The sequence below is a fragment of the Aegilops tauschii genome, chromosome 2 (genome assembly GCF_002575655.3).
Source record: "Aegilops tauschii subsp. strangulata cultivar AL8/78 chromosome 2, Aet v6.0, whole genome shotgun sequence".
Taxonomy (NCBI): Eukaryota; Viridiplantae; Streptophyta; class Magnoliopsida; order Poales; family Poaceae; genus Aegilops; species Aegilops tauschii.
Genome location: NC_053036.3, coordinates 285,712,137 through 285,730,527, shown reverse-complemented (window position 1 = coordinate 285,730,527; position 18,391 = coordinate 285,712,137). Strand labels below are relative to the sequence as shown.

Here is an 18,391-nt window from a genome sequence, read left to right as displayed (position 1 = left end):
GAGCTGCGCGAACTGCTAGTACGTGGCGCCCACGTTCAGCAGGCCGAAGGGCATGCAGTTGTAGTTGCAGGGGACACCCCCTCTCTGGCTGATGCGTGAAGGATAGAAGAGGTCCTGGGAAGTGGCCCTGTTGAGGCCCGGGATGTTTACACACATGCGCTACTCACCGCATGCGTCGGGAGCGGCAGCTGAGCCGGTGGGGCCTGCGGGGCGACGCTCACCGCGCAGGGCCCGCACCTCTTGAAGTTCACGGATCTCTTGGGTGTTGAATTCTTGTGCTCCTGGCGCCTCATGCCCTGTTCCTTGCTTGCGGGGGCGCACATCGAAGCAATCCTCCAAGTGCTTCCCGAGCACCTTCCTTGCCACACCAGTTAGGTCAGATGCTCTCCAGGTGGAAACCCCCGTGCCTAACCAGAGGGAGGCGCCGGGCGCGCCTTCCTATGCGGGAGGAAGGCATGCCCCGGTGACAGGCGCAACACCCGAGGTATTGTAGGCGGGTGCCTTCTTTGCCTTAGGATGACTCTTGGGGAGGAACTACTTCTTCTTCGCGGGTACATCCTCAGGGGGCACGATGTCACACTAACCCTTGGAGTTCTTGACCGTCGCAGCCCGGTAGGCGTGCTCAAGGGAGTAGACCACATCTTTTTCATCGCATGCGACAATGATAATGCCGTTGCACCCTGGCATATTGAGGACATTGTAGCCATGGTGGGTTGCCGCCATGAACTTGGCAAGAGCAAGATACCCCAGGATGGCATTGTACAGGAGCCCAATGTTGGCCATATCGAAGTCGATGAGCTCGATGTGGTAGTTGTCGCGGGTGCCAAACGTGACTGGGAGGCGCACCTGCCCCAGGGGAGCTGTGGAACCGTCGGTCACCCCAGAGAATGACCTGGTGGGCATCAGCTGGTCATAAGGCACTTGAAGCGTCTCGAAGGTTTTGACAGAGAGGACATTAAGGTTGGCGCCGTCATCGATGAGGGTCTTGGTGATAGAGACATTGCTGATGGTGGGCGTGCATAGCATGGGGAGCGTGTCGGCGTCTGCCATGGACTTGGGGTGGTCCCGGGATTCGAAGGTGATGGTGCACTCAGGCCGCGCGTGAGGCCGTGAAACCTCAGGCTAGGGCTGCGCGGCGTTTGCCCCGCGGAAGAGCTGCTTGGAGTGGCGACTGGACGCCGGCTCCTAGGACTTGCCGAGGATACACGCAACCGTGTGGGGCCCCGGAAGCGCAAAACGTGCAGCGAACCGATGACTAAGCTCGCTCCAGGAGGAGAGTGAAGCCTTAGGGAGGCTGAGAAGCTAGGAACGCGGGGCACCCACGAGGGCTAGGGGAAACTGTTGGGGAACGTCGTAATTTCAAAAAAATTCTACGCACACGCAAGATCATGGTGATGCATAGCAACGAGAGGGGAGAGTGTTGTCCACGTACCCTCGTAGACCGAAAGCGGAAGCGTTAACACAACGCGGTTGATGTAGTCGTACGTCTTCACGATCCGACCGATCAAGTACCGAACGCACGGCACCTCCGAGTTCAGCACACGTTCAGCTCGATGACGTCCCTCGAACTCCGATCCAGCCGAGTGTTGAGGGAGAGTTTCGTCAGCACGACGGCGTGGTGACAATGTTGATGTTCTACCGACGCAGGGCTTCGCCTAAGCACCGCTACGATATTATCGAGGTGTAATGTGGTGGAGGGGGCACCGCACACGGCTAAGAGATCAATGATCAATTGTGTGTCTAGAGGTGCCCCCTGCCCCCGTATATAAAGGAGCAAGGGGGGTTCGACCGGCCAAGGGGAGAGGCGCGCCAGGAGGAGTCCTACTCCTACCGGGAGTAGGACTCCCCCCTTTTCCATGTTGGACTAGGAGAGAGAGGGGGGAGAGGTGGAGGGGAGGAAGGAAAGGGGGGCGCCGCCCCCCTCTCCTTGTCCTATTCGGATTGGGGGGAAGGGGCTTGCGGCCCTGCCCTGGCCTCCTCTCCTCTCTTCCACCTAGGCCCACTAAGGCCCATTAAGTTACCGGGGGGTTCCGGTAACCTCCCGGTACTCCGGAAAAATCCCGATTTCACCCGGAACACTTCCGATATCCAAACATAGGCTTCCAATATATCAATCTTTATGTCTCGACCATTTCGAGACTCCTCCTCATGTCCGTGATCACATCCGGGACTCCGAACAACCTTCGGTACATCAAAACATATAAACTCATAATATAACTGTCATCGTAACGTTAAGCGTGCGGACCCTACGGGTTCGAGAACTATGTAGACATGACCGAGACACCTCTCCGGTCAATAACCAATAGCGGAACCTGGATGCTCATATCGGTTCCCACATATTCTACGAAGATCTTTATCGGTCAGACCGCATAACAACATACGTTGTTCCCTTTGTCATCGGTATGTTACTTGCCCGAGATTCGATCGTCGGTATCTCGATACCTAGTTCAATCTCGTTACCGGCAAGTCTCTTTACTCGTTCCGTAATACATCATCCCGCAACTAACTCATTAGTCACAATGCTTGCAAGGCTTATAGTGATGTGTATTACTGGGTGGGCCCAGAGATACCTCTCCGACAATCGGAGTGACAAATCCTAATCTCGAAATACGCCAACCCAACAAGTACCTTTGGAGACACCTGTAGAGCACCTTTATAATCACCCAGTTACGTTGTGACGTTTGGTAGCACACAAAGTGTTCCTCTGGTAAACGGGAGTTGCATAATCTCATAGTCATAGGAACATGTATAAGTCATGAAGAAAGCAATAGCAACATACTAAACGATCGAGTGCTAAGCTAATGGAATGGGTCAAGTCAATCACATCATTCTCCTAATGATGTGATCCCGTTAATCAAATGACAACTCATGTCTATGGCTAGGAAACATAACCATCTTTGATCAACGAGCTAGTCAAGTAGAGGCATACTAGTGACACTCGGTTTGTCTATGTATTCACACATGTATTATGTTTCCGGTTAATACAATTCTAGCATGAATAATAAACATTTATCATGATATAAGGAAATAAATAACAACTTTATTATTGCCTCTAGGGCATATTTCCTTCAGAAACCCGTTCACCATGGCCTTGCTGTCGGCACCCACTACCAGGATGCCCTGGGTGTATAGCCGGAGAAACTCCTCGGGGTTAGCGGCGCCATCGTAGTGCAGGGGCAGCATGCTACTTCTTGAGCTTGCGTTGGTTTTTCCCTTGAAGAGGAAAGGGTGATGCAGCAAAGTAGAGATAAGTATTTCCCTTTGTTAAGAACCAAGGTATCAATCTAGTAGGAGACAAAGCACAAATCACCAATACCTGCACAAACAATCAAACACTTGCACCCAACTCGATAAAGGGGTTGTCAATCCGTTCATGGTCACTTGCAAAGGTGAGATTTGATAGAGATAAATAAATAAAACTAAACAAAAGATAAAATATTTTTGGGTTTTTGATTTATAGATCATAAAGTAAAAGATTGCAAAATAGTAGATCAGAAACTAATATGATGGAAAATAGACCCAGGGTCCATAGGTTTCACTAGAGGCTTCTCTCATGATAGCAAATAATACGGTGGGTGAACAAATTACTATCGAGCAATTGATAAAAAAGCGCAAAGTTATGACGATATCCACGGCAATGATTATGTAATATAGGCATCACGTCCGTGTCAAGTAGACCGTCTCCTACCTGCATCTACTACAATTACTCCACACATCGACCACTATCCAGCATGCATCTAGAGTATTAAGTTCATAAAGAACGGAGTAACGCCTTAAGTAAGATGACATGATGTAGATTAATAAACTCAAGCAATATGATGTAAACCACATCTTTTTATCCTCGATGGCAACAATACAATATGTGCCTCGCTATCCCTACTTTGTCACTGGGTGAGGACACTGCAAGATTGAACCCAAAGCTAAGCACTTCTCACATTGCAAGAAAAACCAATCTAGTTGGCCAAACCAAACCGATAGTTCGAAGAGAATTACAAAGATATCAAACCATGCATATAAGAATTCAGAGAAGATTCAAATAATATTCATAGATAAGCTGATCATAAATCCACAATTCATCGAATCCCAACAAACACACCGCAAAAGAAGATTACATCGGATACATCTCCAAGAACATCGAGGAGAACGCGGTATTGAGAATCAAAGAGAGAGAAGAAGCCATCTAGCTACTAGCTATCACTACAAAAAGATACACTTCCGTGATTATACGTGTTTGTCACAGTAGGCCACTTTTTCTTTCATGCATATACATCCATGACGATTTTATGACGGAATCAAGATAGTCATACTTGTGCTGTCGTAGAAGTGTTCCATGACATTACCAACATTATCATCACGGAAGTGTCCACTTCCATGGCGATAAACCGCGCATCATAAAATTGCTTTTATCAAGGGTAACCGACACGTGGCATCCACAGTAACGGGTCGCCGTTAAGCTATCAGGTTCCGGTTTGGATCCGATAACCCGTTAACAGCCCGGACCAATGGGGATTTTCCACGTGTAAAATTCTCAATGGCCAGAGGAACCACGTGTTGGCTCACCATTGGGACAGATGTCATCCACTCATTGGACCGAAGTCGCCTATGATACGTAGATACGTGGCACGGCCCAACAGAGACCCATTCATGTGAAAAGGCCGGCCCGTTTGACTTGGTCAAAAGGTAGCGGGCCGGCCCACGGAAAGCCTGTTAATGGCCTGTTCGCATATAGCCCATATACTGCCCGCTAACTCACGACCTGTTACGGCCTATCCGAATTAGGACCAGTAGCTTCATCTGGGCCATCCAATTTGATTCCAGCCCGTTGTAACTTCTGGCCGATGTATGGCCCATGATGTCTTTCGGCCCATATGAGGCCCATTGTAACCCTTGGCCCATTAACGACCCGTGGTGAAACTGCCCCGAAATGAACAGTGTATCACTTTATACCAATTAACGGCCCATTATTCCATTGGGCTGTTAGCCCGTGTTATTTTTCGGCCTTCTCAGGGCCCATTTATTCTTCGGCTCATTTCCAGCATTTCGTTACTTACGGCCCATTACTGACCTTTTCTGCTTGTGGGCCAAATTCAGTCGTGGTTACATTCGGCCCGTTTGTGGCCCGTTAATCCATTGGGCCGTTTTCATAGCATCATCAAATACGGCCGATTAACGACGGCCCGTTATGGTCCGCCGATGAACGAACAATTCCAACTTTAGCCCATTTATGACCCATAATGCGGTCTGTTATTGGCCCATGTTTGGCCAATCGATCATACGGCCCGTAGATGGCCCATTGATGCTACACCCCGTAGAAGGCCCATTGTTTCTACGGCCCGTAGGAGGCCCATGGTCACTATAGTAAATATGTAGCCCATGGTCATTGTGGCCTAGTTTTAAAAAATAGGTTATTGCGGACACTAGCAAACCGCAGAAAAAAATGCACTGACTACAAGCAAACAAATAAACAAGACAACAAGGAAATAAATAAGCAAGTAACTTACGCTAGGCTATCACGGCTATTACACATATTATATCCATTGGGCATCAAAGTTTGCCACCAGTGCAAATATAGGGAACAAAGCAGCATATCACATACACTGGTTGTCAAAGTTGGCGACCAGTGCAAATAAACGCCGCAGCAAAACAAGTCCAGAACTAAAACCACTTCAGAAGAGCTCAAGAAACAATATCCTGGGTACCCATAATGTTGGCAAGATGCTTAGCAAACTTATTAACTTTCTCTTGGTTGGCGCTTAAATCCTCCAGTGCTTGCTGTTGCACCAGAAAGTATGCATCTGAATTCTGCAGGGACTTCCTCAGTCCTTCGGCTTCTTGCCGTAGCACAGCTGACTACTGCCTTTCAGCGCTTTGAAAAGCTCAATCTAGAGCAAGAACATGGGTTCTTAAAAGCAATCAATGATGATCTTCGTAAGAAAAGTTTACTCTTGTCTACTTACATGCCATAAGTAAAATCTAGTAACAAGATCAAGAAAGATTCTTCTTCTAGTAGTAAAAATAATCATGCTAAATCCAATGTTGTTGCTTCTAGTAGTTCTCTTGATTCCACTAATGATTCTCTTAGCCAAGTTACACTTGAGCAATAAAATAGCTTATTGAAGGGAATTATAGAGAAAGGTGTTTACAAGAGTCTTGCCGGAAGTAAGCAATTTGAGGAAATTGTACGCAAGGAAGGAAGGCACTGGAAGAATCAAGGTGTTGGTTTTGAACGAAAGTTCAATGCCAATGGAGTGGAGTGGGAAGAATATCAATACCCCAAGACGTAGTTTGTTCCTCAACAAGAGAAGTATGATCCAACTTCTTTCAAGGGAACACAAGCTCAAGATGATCTTCCACCACAAGACCACAAGCAAAAAGGCAAGGACAAGCTTCAAGAGGAGATTGATGCATTTTAAGAAGCTCCCAAGGCCTTGGTCAAGTGGGTTCCCAAGACTACATCAAGTTCTACTTCATCAAGTACGACTACAATTCCAAGGATTCCCATCAAGTTGATGTGGATCCCGAAGAAGAAGAACTAGAGAGTTCTTGAGGGTGACTCCGCTAACATAATTCACTCATATCATTTTGGCAAGAACAAGTTTAAACAACTTCCACATCTTGCACTAGTTCAAGGAGTCACAAACCCTCTTGTTCGTAAGACAAGGGACAAGGTAACCTAATGCTTTCATGGACATCATCTTGTGTGAACTTCACTCTATGTCTATGGATATCCTTGTTTGTTCCTTGTGGGACTAACCCGTGTAGGTATTGAAAGTGCAACTCACTCCAATGGATTGCTTCAAATGATCTACATCAACATTGAGCATCCACATCTTCAACATCTACATGAAGTCATCATCGACAAAACCCGAGGTTAGTTCATCCCTCTTAGGGGGGATATCACATCTAGGGGAGCTTTACTCTAAGAATTGAGCTAAAGCAACTCTAATGGTGTGAACAAAACAATGCTTTATGTAAAAGTGGTAACCCCACTTGTGCTTAAACGATGAGTAACATATGATCAAATGTTCTCATTTGACTCCTAAGTCAATATACTCATATATAGATGACATAGTCATCGCCAATTGGTTGATAGATGCTAGAGTGTTTGTGCATGCTTTATCACATATTTCATTTGCCATTTTATTGTGTGAGCATGTTGATTGCATATTTTCCCATTCGAGGACATCCATTTGTTGCTTTGAATGTTTGGCTCTTATTCTTTTGCCAAATGGATGGACAAGAATGCCTAAGAACTTCCTCTAGCTATCTATGCTTTTCTCGTCTCAAACTCTATTCATGCTACATCACAAAGTTTGATCAAGTCAGATTCGAACCCTCTGGGTGAGGAGCACTCAGAGTCACCGATTCGTCATAGACTTAAACTTCCAAAACCTCTCTATGCATTTCGGTCTGACCGATTCATCCCTTTTTGGTCATACCGAGTTCACTGAGTTGATCTAGGTTTACAATCTCGGTGCAACCGATTAGAACCATTCAGTCACACCGAGTTGCAGTAACCGCTTGCGATTCTGCATCTCGGTGCCACCGAGTTGTTCCACTCGGTCACACCGACAGGGTCAGGATATATATACCGACGGGCCAAATTTTGGAAATTTCTCCAAAACCTCTTCGCTCGCGCGTGTCTTGCTCTGCCGACTCGGGTCTCTAGATCATCCTCTCGTCACCAGCGACCTCCCGCCGCTGGTCTCCGTCGCTGTCAACGGAAATCTTGACCACCATTGCTGCCGTAGCGAGCTCATCGCCAAGTTAGGGTATGAGTTCGAACCTTTGTGCAATCCTTACCTCTGATTCTTAGCACAAAGTCAATGCCATGTTTCTTACCATGTTCATCCTATCTAGCAAAAACTTCCTTTAGATTAGTTTTGATTCAAAAATTTAGAGTTAGGTTTCCGCCGAACTCATCTCGGACCGACCAAATTATGGAAATCAGTCTCACGGATTTGGCTTAGGCCATAGCACTTGTAACTTTCGGTCTGACCGAAACTTGCAAATCAGTGTGACCGAGTTCAACTCTCAGTGAAACCCTAGCAATCTCGGAGTCACCGAACTGTGTCTCAGTCTGACCGATTCCACTAGTTTAGACTCCAAAGTTGCTTCGGTGTCACCGAGTTTAACAAATCGGTAGCTCCGAAATGCTTTCTGGGGAAAACTAAAACTAAGTTTTTGACTCATTTGTTTTGCAAAACATCTGCACTTTGTGATGCTCATCCACTCTATCTCATCTATAACTATTCACAGGGTCAGCTGTCAGTTTGCAGTGTCAGACATGTCAGATCAGAGTGATAGCCAGAACAAGTGTCGGGGATATCTAGCGACATATGCCAGGGGGATGCTTATCGTGGATGGGGACAAGAGTACGTCGCTGGGCTCTAGAAGCGGGAGTGACCGAGACCGCATACGCCTGCGAATCTTACCCAGGTTCGGGGCTCTCCATGGAGATAACACCCCTAGTCCTGCTCTGCGGGATATCCGCATGATGACTATCGTCAATAGAGTAGCTACAAGATTGCTCCTTGAGCTGTTCGGCTAGAGGAGGAAGAAGGGCAAGGCTAGCTCTACTCCTCTCTCTATATGGGTGTGTGTGATCTCAAAGGTTCTGAACCCCTTGTATGGGGAAGCCTGGGCGGTTTATATAGGCCTACCCCCCAGGGGTACAATGGTAATCCGGCCGGGTGTAGGACCCAACCGTCGGTGTCTCTGGACGTCGGCTTCTCCGTCGGCTGCTAGGGCCCGCCGCTTGGTGCGTCCCGCCGGCTGCCATGATCTCGGTCGACAGGTAGGGGCCGCCGCCTACGAGCCAGGTTGACTGCTTTACACTGTGGCCTTGCTCCTCATGACGGAGACTTTGTCGGGGGGAGCATGGCTACAGTCCCGCCGCCTGGCGGGCCCTCACTGTAGCCACACCCCGTCTCATCTGGTTAATGGCGCGTAGACTCCAAGGGGGAGAAGGGCCGCCTGCTAGGCCCGCCCTCGTTGCCGCCTGGTTGGGGTTCGCCGCCCTCTGGTGTCTTGCGGACAGGTAGGGCCCGCCCTTACGGGCCGTACCTACCGCCCGTCATGGGGAGCATGGCTCCCTCTGATGTAAGTGACGTCACGGGCTGCGTGGCAAAAGTGTCGCACCGGGCGATGGGTGTCCACTTGGTACACCGCACTATGGCCACGATCCGCCCTGGATTCGGGGGTGGCAGGTCGCACTGTAGCCACGCCCCGTCCCGTCGCGGTTATGTGGGTGCAAACTTTGAGGGGACGAGGGGCCGCCTTCTGATGTCTTGCCGTCTTCTAGTAGCCGGCCCCCCAGACCAGCCGGTCGTCCGTCTGGGAGGTATGAGGGGCGCAACTAGCCCCGATGTCTTGAAATACCATGGGGGGTCGATGACGCTAGCTGTGGTCCTTTACTCCGACAGTAGTCCCCGAAGCTGGTGGGGCACCGCGCCTGAAAAACCGAGGAGCCTCAGCGGCTTCCTACTCTGAGTGTCTTGGTAATCCTGCTTTGTCCGTCTTCGGGAGAAGTCGACTGCCAGGAGCCGGCCGAGGCCGGACCGGCCGCCTGGCGAATTCTAATCCTCGTGGTAGAGGCCGGGTGGCGCGCCAGCCGAGTGGTAAGCTCGCCGCCCGTTGTTTATCTGTTGTGCGGCGCCAGCAGACCAGGCCAGCCTGCCAGACCACGCGCGCGACGGGATGTCGCCGTAGGCCCGGGCCCACCACTAGAGGGCCTCGGCACGCACGCGGATCGGCTGTGGCTGAGGCGGGCGGTTGGGCTTCGCAGGCACGTTAAGTACACGCCGTTATGGCGCGGAAGATGCGGGGTCATGGGGAGAGTGGGCACAGTTAATCCCACCCCCCCCCCCCACGTCTTCTTCTTCCTCTGCTTCTTGCCGCCGCCGCGCCGCTCGTCTTCTTCTTCCTCTGCTTCTTGTCGCCGTCGTGCGCTTGTCTTCTCCTTCCTCGTCGTGCCGCCGCGCCATAGAGCCATCGCGACCATGGCGCGGGAGGGTCGCTGGGGCGATTGGGAAGGCTCCCACGTCCAAGACAAGGACATCACCTCTCTCCGTGCGATGCGGAGGCTGCCCGGAGAGGAGTGCATAGGGGTGAGGATTCCGTTGGAGCTGCTTCTTCCATAGCCACTTTCACTGTGGCTTCGGCTTGCCGGCGAGCGGCTTCTTCCATGCCTTCCTCAACAACTACGGCCTGCAGCCACACCACCTCACGCCCAACACCGTGGTACTTCTCTCTGCCTTCGTTACTTTCTACGAAGGTTATCTCGGAACTCTGCCCACGCTCGAGCTGCGGGGGTGCTTCTTCTACCTCAAGCTTGGCACCGCGGCCAAGGGCGAGGCGGCTCAGTGCGGCTCTTGCGTCGCCTTGCGGTGCTCCGGTAGTGGAACCCTATTTCCACATGTGGTTACACTGGAGTCGGCCAAGTTATGGCAGAAGACGTATTTCTACGTCCTCAACTTGGATTCGACTCGCAACTTCATCAATTTGCCGGGTTTCGTGCTCGGCCCACCTGCTGAGCCAAGGAGCAACTGGGGCCAGCAGCCAGGGAGGCCGCTGCCGGCTGGTGTCACTCGCGTCCTCAACCGCCTAGAGGTGCTGACAGAGGTGGAGGGCCTTCGAGCGGCAGACCTGGTGGCCGCCTTCATCCAGCGCCGGGTGCTGCCGCTCCAATTTCGGCCCCACCTGATCTACGACATGGGCGGCCGCTGGGATCCGAGCCGGACGTCGACCAAGGAGATGTCAGCAGACGAGGTTGCCTATCGGGTCAACTTCATTTCCGGTAGCCAGCTCGAAGTGGGGAGCTGGAGCTTTGGCAAGGAGCCCTAAAGCCGGGTCAACCCGCCGCCTGGGGTTAGCAGGCCGCCTTCTTCTTTGTTCTTTCTGTTTTTGTGACGACCATCAGGTCTAATCGTCTGGGTGCTGCGTAGCATGGCGTCAGCCCCAATCACCAGTGGAAGCAGGACCGGGAGGTCAACGACATGCGTGACCCAGAGGAGGCGGCGGCCGCGTTGGAGGAGGACGACGCCACCAGAGGAGGCGGCGGCCGCGCAGGCAGAGCTGCAGGAGGAGGCGGAGCAGGGGATGTCCGGGGGTGGCCGGACGACGACGAAGGAGGCAACGAGCCACATCGTGCCGCGGGCGCCGAAAGACCCGAGGCTGGCTCCTCGAAGCGCCCGGTAGACACAGGGACGTTCGGCACCTGGCCGAGCTAGAAGGCCAAGCAGTCGGCCGCCGCTACCAAGCGGCAAGAGGCCCTAAAGGCAACCGCCTTGAAGAAGATCCTGAAGCCGCTCCTGACGGTGTCCGCGTAAGTGCCTTGATTTTTCTTGCATTTTTCTTTGTCTTTGCTTTTCTTCTCTTCTATCTTTGCGATCTTGTTATTTCCTTCTCCCTTTGGCGCGTAGTTTCCCCACTTTCCTTGTCGCGAGCCTCGTCCGGCTTGGTGATTGGGGCGGCAGACGGCTCCGCAGACCCCCGCCGGGTGGACCCACTCGCCGCCCTCCAGGAGGCAACGGAGAGTGTCGGATTTGAGGTTTCGGCAAAACCCTTAAGGTTCGAACTCTGGGGTGCGCGCGAAGTTCTTTCCCTCCTACCGATCTACGCCCTAGCTCACTAGATCTCGCGGACGAACTTGACGAACTCACAACACAGAAAGATACGAGATTTATACTGGTTCAGGCCACCATTGTGGTGTAATACCCTACTCCAGTGTATGGTGGTGGATTGCCTCTTGGTCTGATGAAGAACAATACAAGGGGAAGAACAGCCTCCTGAGGTTGAGGTGTTCTTGTGCTCTGTGGACTTGTGGATGAGAACTCGATCTGTCCCCCCTACTGTGGTGGCTAGCTCTACTTATATAGGCCCTGGTCCTCTCCCCAAATATTGAGCGGGATGGGAGCCAACAACGGCGGGCGAATTTGAAAGGGGACAGCTAGTACAAGCTATCCTGACAAAAGTGGTCTTCGCCTGCAAAAGGCTCTGGCGGTGACGCCGTCTTGGGCCCTACGGTGACCTCCGTCTTGCCGTCCTGCTGGCCTTGGTCTTGTTGCACCTATATGGAAACCTTTGCCTGATGCCTCGGTACTCCGCGCCCGCGCTTGCTTCCTTAGCACCAAAGAGGAAACAAGGACGCTGGACGCACTGGCGCCTGCCTGGTGCGGATCGTCATGGCTCACGTCACGATAGCCTCGTGAGGTTTGCTCCGCCTTGATATCTCTGCTCCTCGCGAGGCAGCCTGGTGAGGCTGCTCCTGAGGAGGTCTTGCGCCGCCCGCCTCGCGAGGCTTGGCCCCTCGCGAGGACCTTGAATGCTTTGTTGATGAAGATGGGACGTACAGGCCCGCTAGCATAGCCACGCCGTGGGCCGCAGGCAGGCAAGTCTGGGGAGCCCCGTTCCCAGAACGCCGACAGTAGCCCCCGGGCCCAAGGTGCGCTCAGGCTTGGCTTCGCGGCGAAGCCAAGGGTCAAGTACGGAGCGCCGCGGGCCCCCAAAGCCTGCGGCCTCAGTCGATGCATGGCGGTTGATTGGACGTGGGCGTCTCCACTTCCCATGCTGCCTCGGCAACTGCACGAATTGACAAGTCCCTGCGACATGCAAGGAAAACCATCATTACCTATGGTCATGGGAGGCGCCGGTTAGCCTCCTCGCGCTATAAATGGGGAAAGGGGCGGAGCCCCCGTCGCCCATCTCTTCCTTGCTTCACTCGCTTCTTCCTCCTTGCTCCCCTGCTTGCAACACCACCAGTGGCGCCACGAAGGAAGTTCTCTGCCGCCGAGAAGGGGAAGGCCCCTCGCGAGGGTCGCGGCTCCCCGGCGCCCAAGCGCGGACGCGGCCATCCGCGCAAGCACGTCGCGACCCCCGCCGCGGCTCACTGTCGTGGCGGCGCTGCGGCACGCGGAGGGGGGCATCCCAGCCATGGCGGTCTAGTTGACGAAGGGAGGCGTGCCATGGTGGCGCGGCCTCCCCGTCCGTGCTTCCATTCGGCGGAAGTGTCGCCGGAGTTCGTCGTCTGGTTGCAGAACCCGGCCGGCAACTGGCTCCAGCTTCCGCGCTTCTTCGTCGACGAACTACCGGCCTCTGGTCCAGGCGGGCTCTGGTTGCAGGCGGATGGTTGCTACAGTAAGGCCTCTTGGGTCGCGGTCGAGACTTCCGCCGCGGGCAACATAGCCCTGGCCCGCGGCTGGCAAACGTTCGCCCGCGCGCGTGCCCTGGGCAGGCGGTGCACCCTCCACTTCAAGTACGATGGTGGATCGACCTTCTATGTGAGGGTGTTTGGGGAAGATGGTCGCCCCGCCGGGTGTTGCCCCGAGGCGAACGACGGTGAGGAGGTGCTTGGCCTTGGTGACAGTCGCGACGAGGATGAGGGCGAGCCTGCCCTCGGCGGCGACCATGTCTAGTCCAGCTACGACGGCTCTTCCTCCGGCGACAGCTCCAGCAGTGGTGGCTACAACCAGTCGCCATGCCGCCGCGCCCGCTTTGAGGGCGGCAGCGGGTCATCTCGTCGTCGCGCCTCCGTGAAGCGCGAGGAAGGGTCCGGCTAGGCTCGGGGAGTCGCTGGGGCCTGCCTCCGCGGATCGCTACAACGCCGCTTTTGTTTTGCTCTTTTTCCTGCATAAAAAACGAAACCAGTATGGGCCTAGAGGGGCGTGTATCAAACTGTGGTTCCTTGGTTATTGCACTGTGCGTGTCGTTATTTTGCTCAAAGACAACTTAGCCTGGTGCATTCGGGACGCCCTCTTCCTTACGAGGTGTTTGCTTCTTTGTGTCCATCTTGACTTGGTGGTCTGTGTTTGCTCAGGAACTGCAAAAATTTGTTAGGAGGTGCGCTAGGAGATTTGCCGTCCACCTAGGCCTTGACCTGGCGCTTTGTATCACGGTACCCGAGGGGCACGGACTAGGAGAGATGCGCCAGTTTTGGGCTCGAACGAGGGTGGCTCGCAAGAAGGCAGGGAGGAGAAAATGCTCGCGAGGGCACCTGCTTAGCCCCCTCGCAAGGTATGCGAGAGAGAGAACACGAGCAAACTAGAGCCGGAAAATGCGGTAAGAGGCGAGGGAATCGAATCAGCAAGGAACACCGAAAGCAAACTTCGATTAAAGAAAAAACGAGCCAACTACGGAAAGCAAATGAAAAGCCGCGTCCGGCACCTAGTCTAGTCTTCAAGTCTTCTCACCAGCGCGGAGCTAAGTGCTGCCACTAGGCGTGGGCGGGAGCCACAGGGCCTGAGGCCGGCGCTCCTGAGACTCCGGAGCGTGTATAGCCCCACTCATTATTACGTGAGAGTGTCACGGGCGGCGATTCTTCACAGGCACCGGGCCTTCTTCACATGCTCTGGGCCTTTCTTCACAGGCTCTGGGCCTTGCTTCATGGGTAGAACTTCCGGAGGTGCTGGATGTTCTAGGCATTCTAGATAGGTATTCTGTCCTGCGTCTCCAGGCGTGCGGCGCCAGGCCTGGAGACATGGACGACCCTGAACGGGCCCTCCCACATGGGCGAAAGCTTGTGCAGCCCTTCCCTGGAGATGACCCGCCTTAGGACGAGGTCGCCTACCTCGAGTGTCCTGGAACGGATGCTGCGGCAGTGGTATCGTCGTAGCGCTTGCTGGTACCTTGCCGCCCTCGGTGCGGCTTCGCGACGTTGTTCCTCCCCCAGCACGAGGTCCATCCCCCGCGTGGCGTCCTGCTGCGTGTCATCGAACGCCAGGACCCGTGCGGAGCGAAGCTTGACCTCGTGAGGGAGGACCGCTTCAGTTCCTTAAACAAGGAAGAATGGGGTCTCGCCCATTGGCTTGGTGTCGGTGGTGCGGATGGACCACTTCACGGACTGGAGCTCGTCGTACCAGCCCCTGCCACAGGCGTCGAGCTTCTTCTTGAAGGTCCTGGTCTTGAGGCCCCTCAGGACCTCCGCGTTGGCGCGTTCGGCCTGACCATTGCTCCTGGGGTGCGTCACCAAAGCATAGCAGATCTGCGTTCCAAGGTTAGCACAGTAGGTTTTGAGGAGGTTACTAGTAAACTGCGAGCCGTTATCTGTTATGATGCGGTTGGGGACCCCGAAGCGGCTCACGAGGCCCTTGATGAACTTGACAGCAGAGCCGGCTGGGATGGTGCGGACGGCTTCCACTTCTGCACACTTGGTGAACTTGTCGACGGCGACGTAGAGGTAACGGTAGCCCCAAGGCGCTCGAGGGAACGGGCCCAGGATATCCAGCCCCCAGACCGCGAACGGCCACGTGAGCGGGATGGTTTGGAGGCCCTGAGCCGGCTGATGAATTTGCTTGGCGTGGAACTGGCAGGCTTCGCATGACTTCACCAGCTCAACTGCGTCGTTGAGCGCAGTGGGCCAGTAGAACCCACTGCAGAATACTTTGCCAACGAGGGTCCACGACGACGAGTGGTGCCCACAGTCACCACCGTGTATGTCAGTTAGTAGCTCCTTCCCCTAGTCCCTGGAAATGCAGCGCAAGGAAACGTCGTTTGGCCGCTTCCTGTACAGCTCGCCATCCCGGATGCAGTACACCGTTGCTTGCCGAAGCACACGCTCTGCATCCTCCTCCTTCTCTGGCAGCGCCCCTTGCATCAGATACTCCTTGAATTCCTGGGTCCAGCATCCCTCCTGAGGTTCAAGCGCCAAGAGCAAGCGAGCTCCTGAGGTCGGGCCACAGGGCGGGGCTCCTGAGACAGGAGGCTGAGGAAGCTCCTCCCGAGGCTAAGCTGTGCTTGAAAGTGGTGGTGTTGCCGATGGCTTGAAGAGCCGTCCCTCAAAGACACCGGGCTCTTGTGGCTGTCGCTTGGATGCTCTCCTGGCGATGTCGTCGGCTTCTTTGTTGGTGCCCCGGGGCACGTGCTGCAGCTCCAAGCCCGAGAACTGCTTCCCCATCTTGCGCACCTCCGCGAGGTATGCCTCCATATGCTCGTCCTTTGGCTCGTATACTCTGTTAGAGAAGTTGACGAGGAGCTGCGAGTCACCTTTAACGGTAAGGCGCTTCACCCCCAGAGCTGTCGCGGCCTTCAGGCCAGCTATGAGGCCTTCGTATTCTGCGATATTGTTGGAGACCTTCTCGCCATGCTGAAAGCAGAGTTGCACGGCGTAATAGAGCTTATCCTGAGTGGGCGAGATTAGTACCGCTCCAGCGCCTGCGCCTTGGTGCGCGAAGGCGCCATCGAAGTACATGACCCAACCATCCGGGGCCTCGCTTCCTGGCAAGGTGGACCGGTCTTCGCCTTCTTCAAGTGTCGGGGCATCCGTCCATTCTGCCACAAAATCAGCAAGCGCCGCTCCCTTGACGACCCTGGTAGTGCTGAACTCTAACTGGAATGTTGCAGCTCGATGTTCCACTCGGCGACCCTTCCGGTTGAGTTGGGGCTCCTGAGCACCCTCTCCAATGGGTAGGCCAAGATGACCTTGATGGGGTGGCCCTGGAAGTAGTGGTGCAGCTTGCGTGAGGCCACCAAGAGCGCGAGCAGGAGCTTCTGAGGCATGGGGTATCGTGCCCTTGCGTCCCGCAACACCGTGCTGACAAAATACACTGGGTGCTCGACAAGGGCTGGGCGTTGGTGAGGCTCGGGTCTTGCAGAGATTGGGGCGTCTCCTGAGGTGGAAGGGCTCCTGAGGCCTGACTGCTGTCGGGAATTTCGGCTACGTTGTCTCGCCAAGCTTGGTCTTCTGGGGCTGAGGCTTTTGCGGCGCCTTCCTGGCCCTGCATTACTTCAGCTGTAGCCTGGTGTGGCGTTCCCTTGGCTTGGTGCTCCTCCCGAACCGCCACCAACGCTGCGCTGGCGGAGTACGGGGTGGCAGAAAGGTAAAGCACTAAGGGTTCGAGAGATCGTGGTGCCACCATCACCGGAGGGCTGGTCAGGTATTTCTTGAGGTCTTGGAAGGCTCGGTCGGCCTCTGGTGTCCACTCGAAAGGGCCCTTCTTCTTCATGAGCTTGAAGAAGGGTAAGGTGCACTCTCCCAGCTTGGAGATGAAATGCCCCAACGCAGTCACTCGTCCCGCCAGCTTCTGCATCTCTCTGAGGGTCTACGGCGGGCTAATGTCCTCGACGGCCTTGATTTTCTCCGGGTTCGCCTCGATCCCCCTGTGGGATACAAGGAATCCCAGCAGCTTGCCGGAAGGGACACCGAACACACACTTCTCCGGGTTAAGCCGCAAGTTCACCTGGCACAGGCTCTCGAAGGTCTCCTCCAGGTCTTGAATTAAGGTTCTCGCCTCCCGAGACTTCACCACTATGTCGTCGACATAGGCCTCCGTGTTTCTCCCAAGCTGTCGCCCCAAGGCGATATGCATCAGCTGCTGAAAGGTCGCCTTCGTGTTGCGCAGCCCGGAGGGCACGCAGGTGTAGCAGTACACCCCACACGGGGTCAGGAAGGCTGTCTTCTCTACGTCTTCCACCGCCATCTTGATTTGGTGATACCATGAGAATGCGTCCAGGAAGCATAGCAGGTCGCACTCGGCGATGGAGTCGACGATCTGATCGATGCAGGGGAGCGGGAACGGATCTTGGGGGCAGGCCTTATTAAGGTTGGTGAAATCGACGCACATCCGTTCCTTCCCGCCTTTCTTCGGCACTACGACGGGGTTCGAAAGCCATGTGGGGTACCGAACTTTGCGAATGGCACCCGCCGCCTCCAGCTTGCGGGTCTCCTGGACAATGAAGGCTTGTTTCTCCGTGGATTGCCGCCTCGCTCGTTGCTTGACAGGGCGCATGTTGGGGCACACCCTTAAGTGATGTTGAATCACCTCTCTTGGAACCCCCACCAGCTGATCGGGCTCCCATGCGAATATGTCTTTGTTTGCGCGCAAGAACCTCACCAGCGCCTCTTCTTGGACGGAATTGAGGCCGGCACCTATGGTAAAGGTGGCTCCTGAGGGTCCGTCCTCATTGACTGGCACCTGCTTGGTTTCCGCCTTATCTTGGGTGAACAGCTACTTCTTCTTGGTGGGCGCGGCCTCCTTGGCTTCGGGGGTATCAGCGCCGGTGGGCCGCGCCGCCGCCACGGTCTTGGAAGCAAGCTTGAGTGCCGTTACGGCCTCCTTGGTGTCCCCCTTGATGGTGAGGACGCCCTTGCTCCCAGGCATCTTCATGAGGTTGTAGGCCGGGTGAGTCGCCGCCATGAACTGGGCGAGAGCTGGGTACCCGAGGATGGCGTTGTACGGGAGGCCGATGCGGCGACGTCGAAGTCGACCAACTCGGTGTGGTAGTTGTCGCGCGTGCCGAAGGTGACTAGGAGACGGATCTGACCCAGGGGGTGGGCAGCGCCGCCACCAACTCCTGAGAAGGGCTTGCTGAGACTAAGTCGCTCGAGCGGCACGCGAAGAAGGCTGAAGGCCTCCACGGAGAGCAAGTTGAGGCCGGCACCGCCATCAATGAGGGT

General features: G+C 54.5%; 1 protein-coding gene across 1 annotated transcript; it reads right to left on the bottom strand.

Moving 5' to 3' along the window:
* Positions 1-579: 579 nt before the first annotated feature.
* On the bottom strand, positions 580-1,050 carry LOC141040942 (uncharacterized). Its single transcript, XM_073507057.1, has one exon. The coding sequence runs from the start codon at positions 1,048-1,050 to the stop codon at positions 580-582; it is 471 nt and encodes a 156-aa protein (XP_073363158.1).
* Positions 1,051-18,391: the final 17,341 nt, after the last annotated feature.

Excerpts from the sequence above, each read along its gene's own strand:
- LOC141040942 (XM_073507057.1), bottom strand. The coding sequence starts at position 1,050 with ATGGCAGACGCCGACACGCTCCCCATGCTATGCACGCCCACCATCAGC.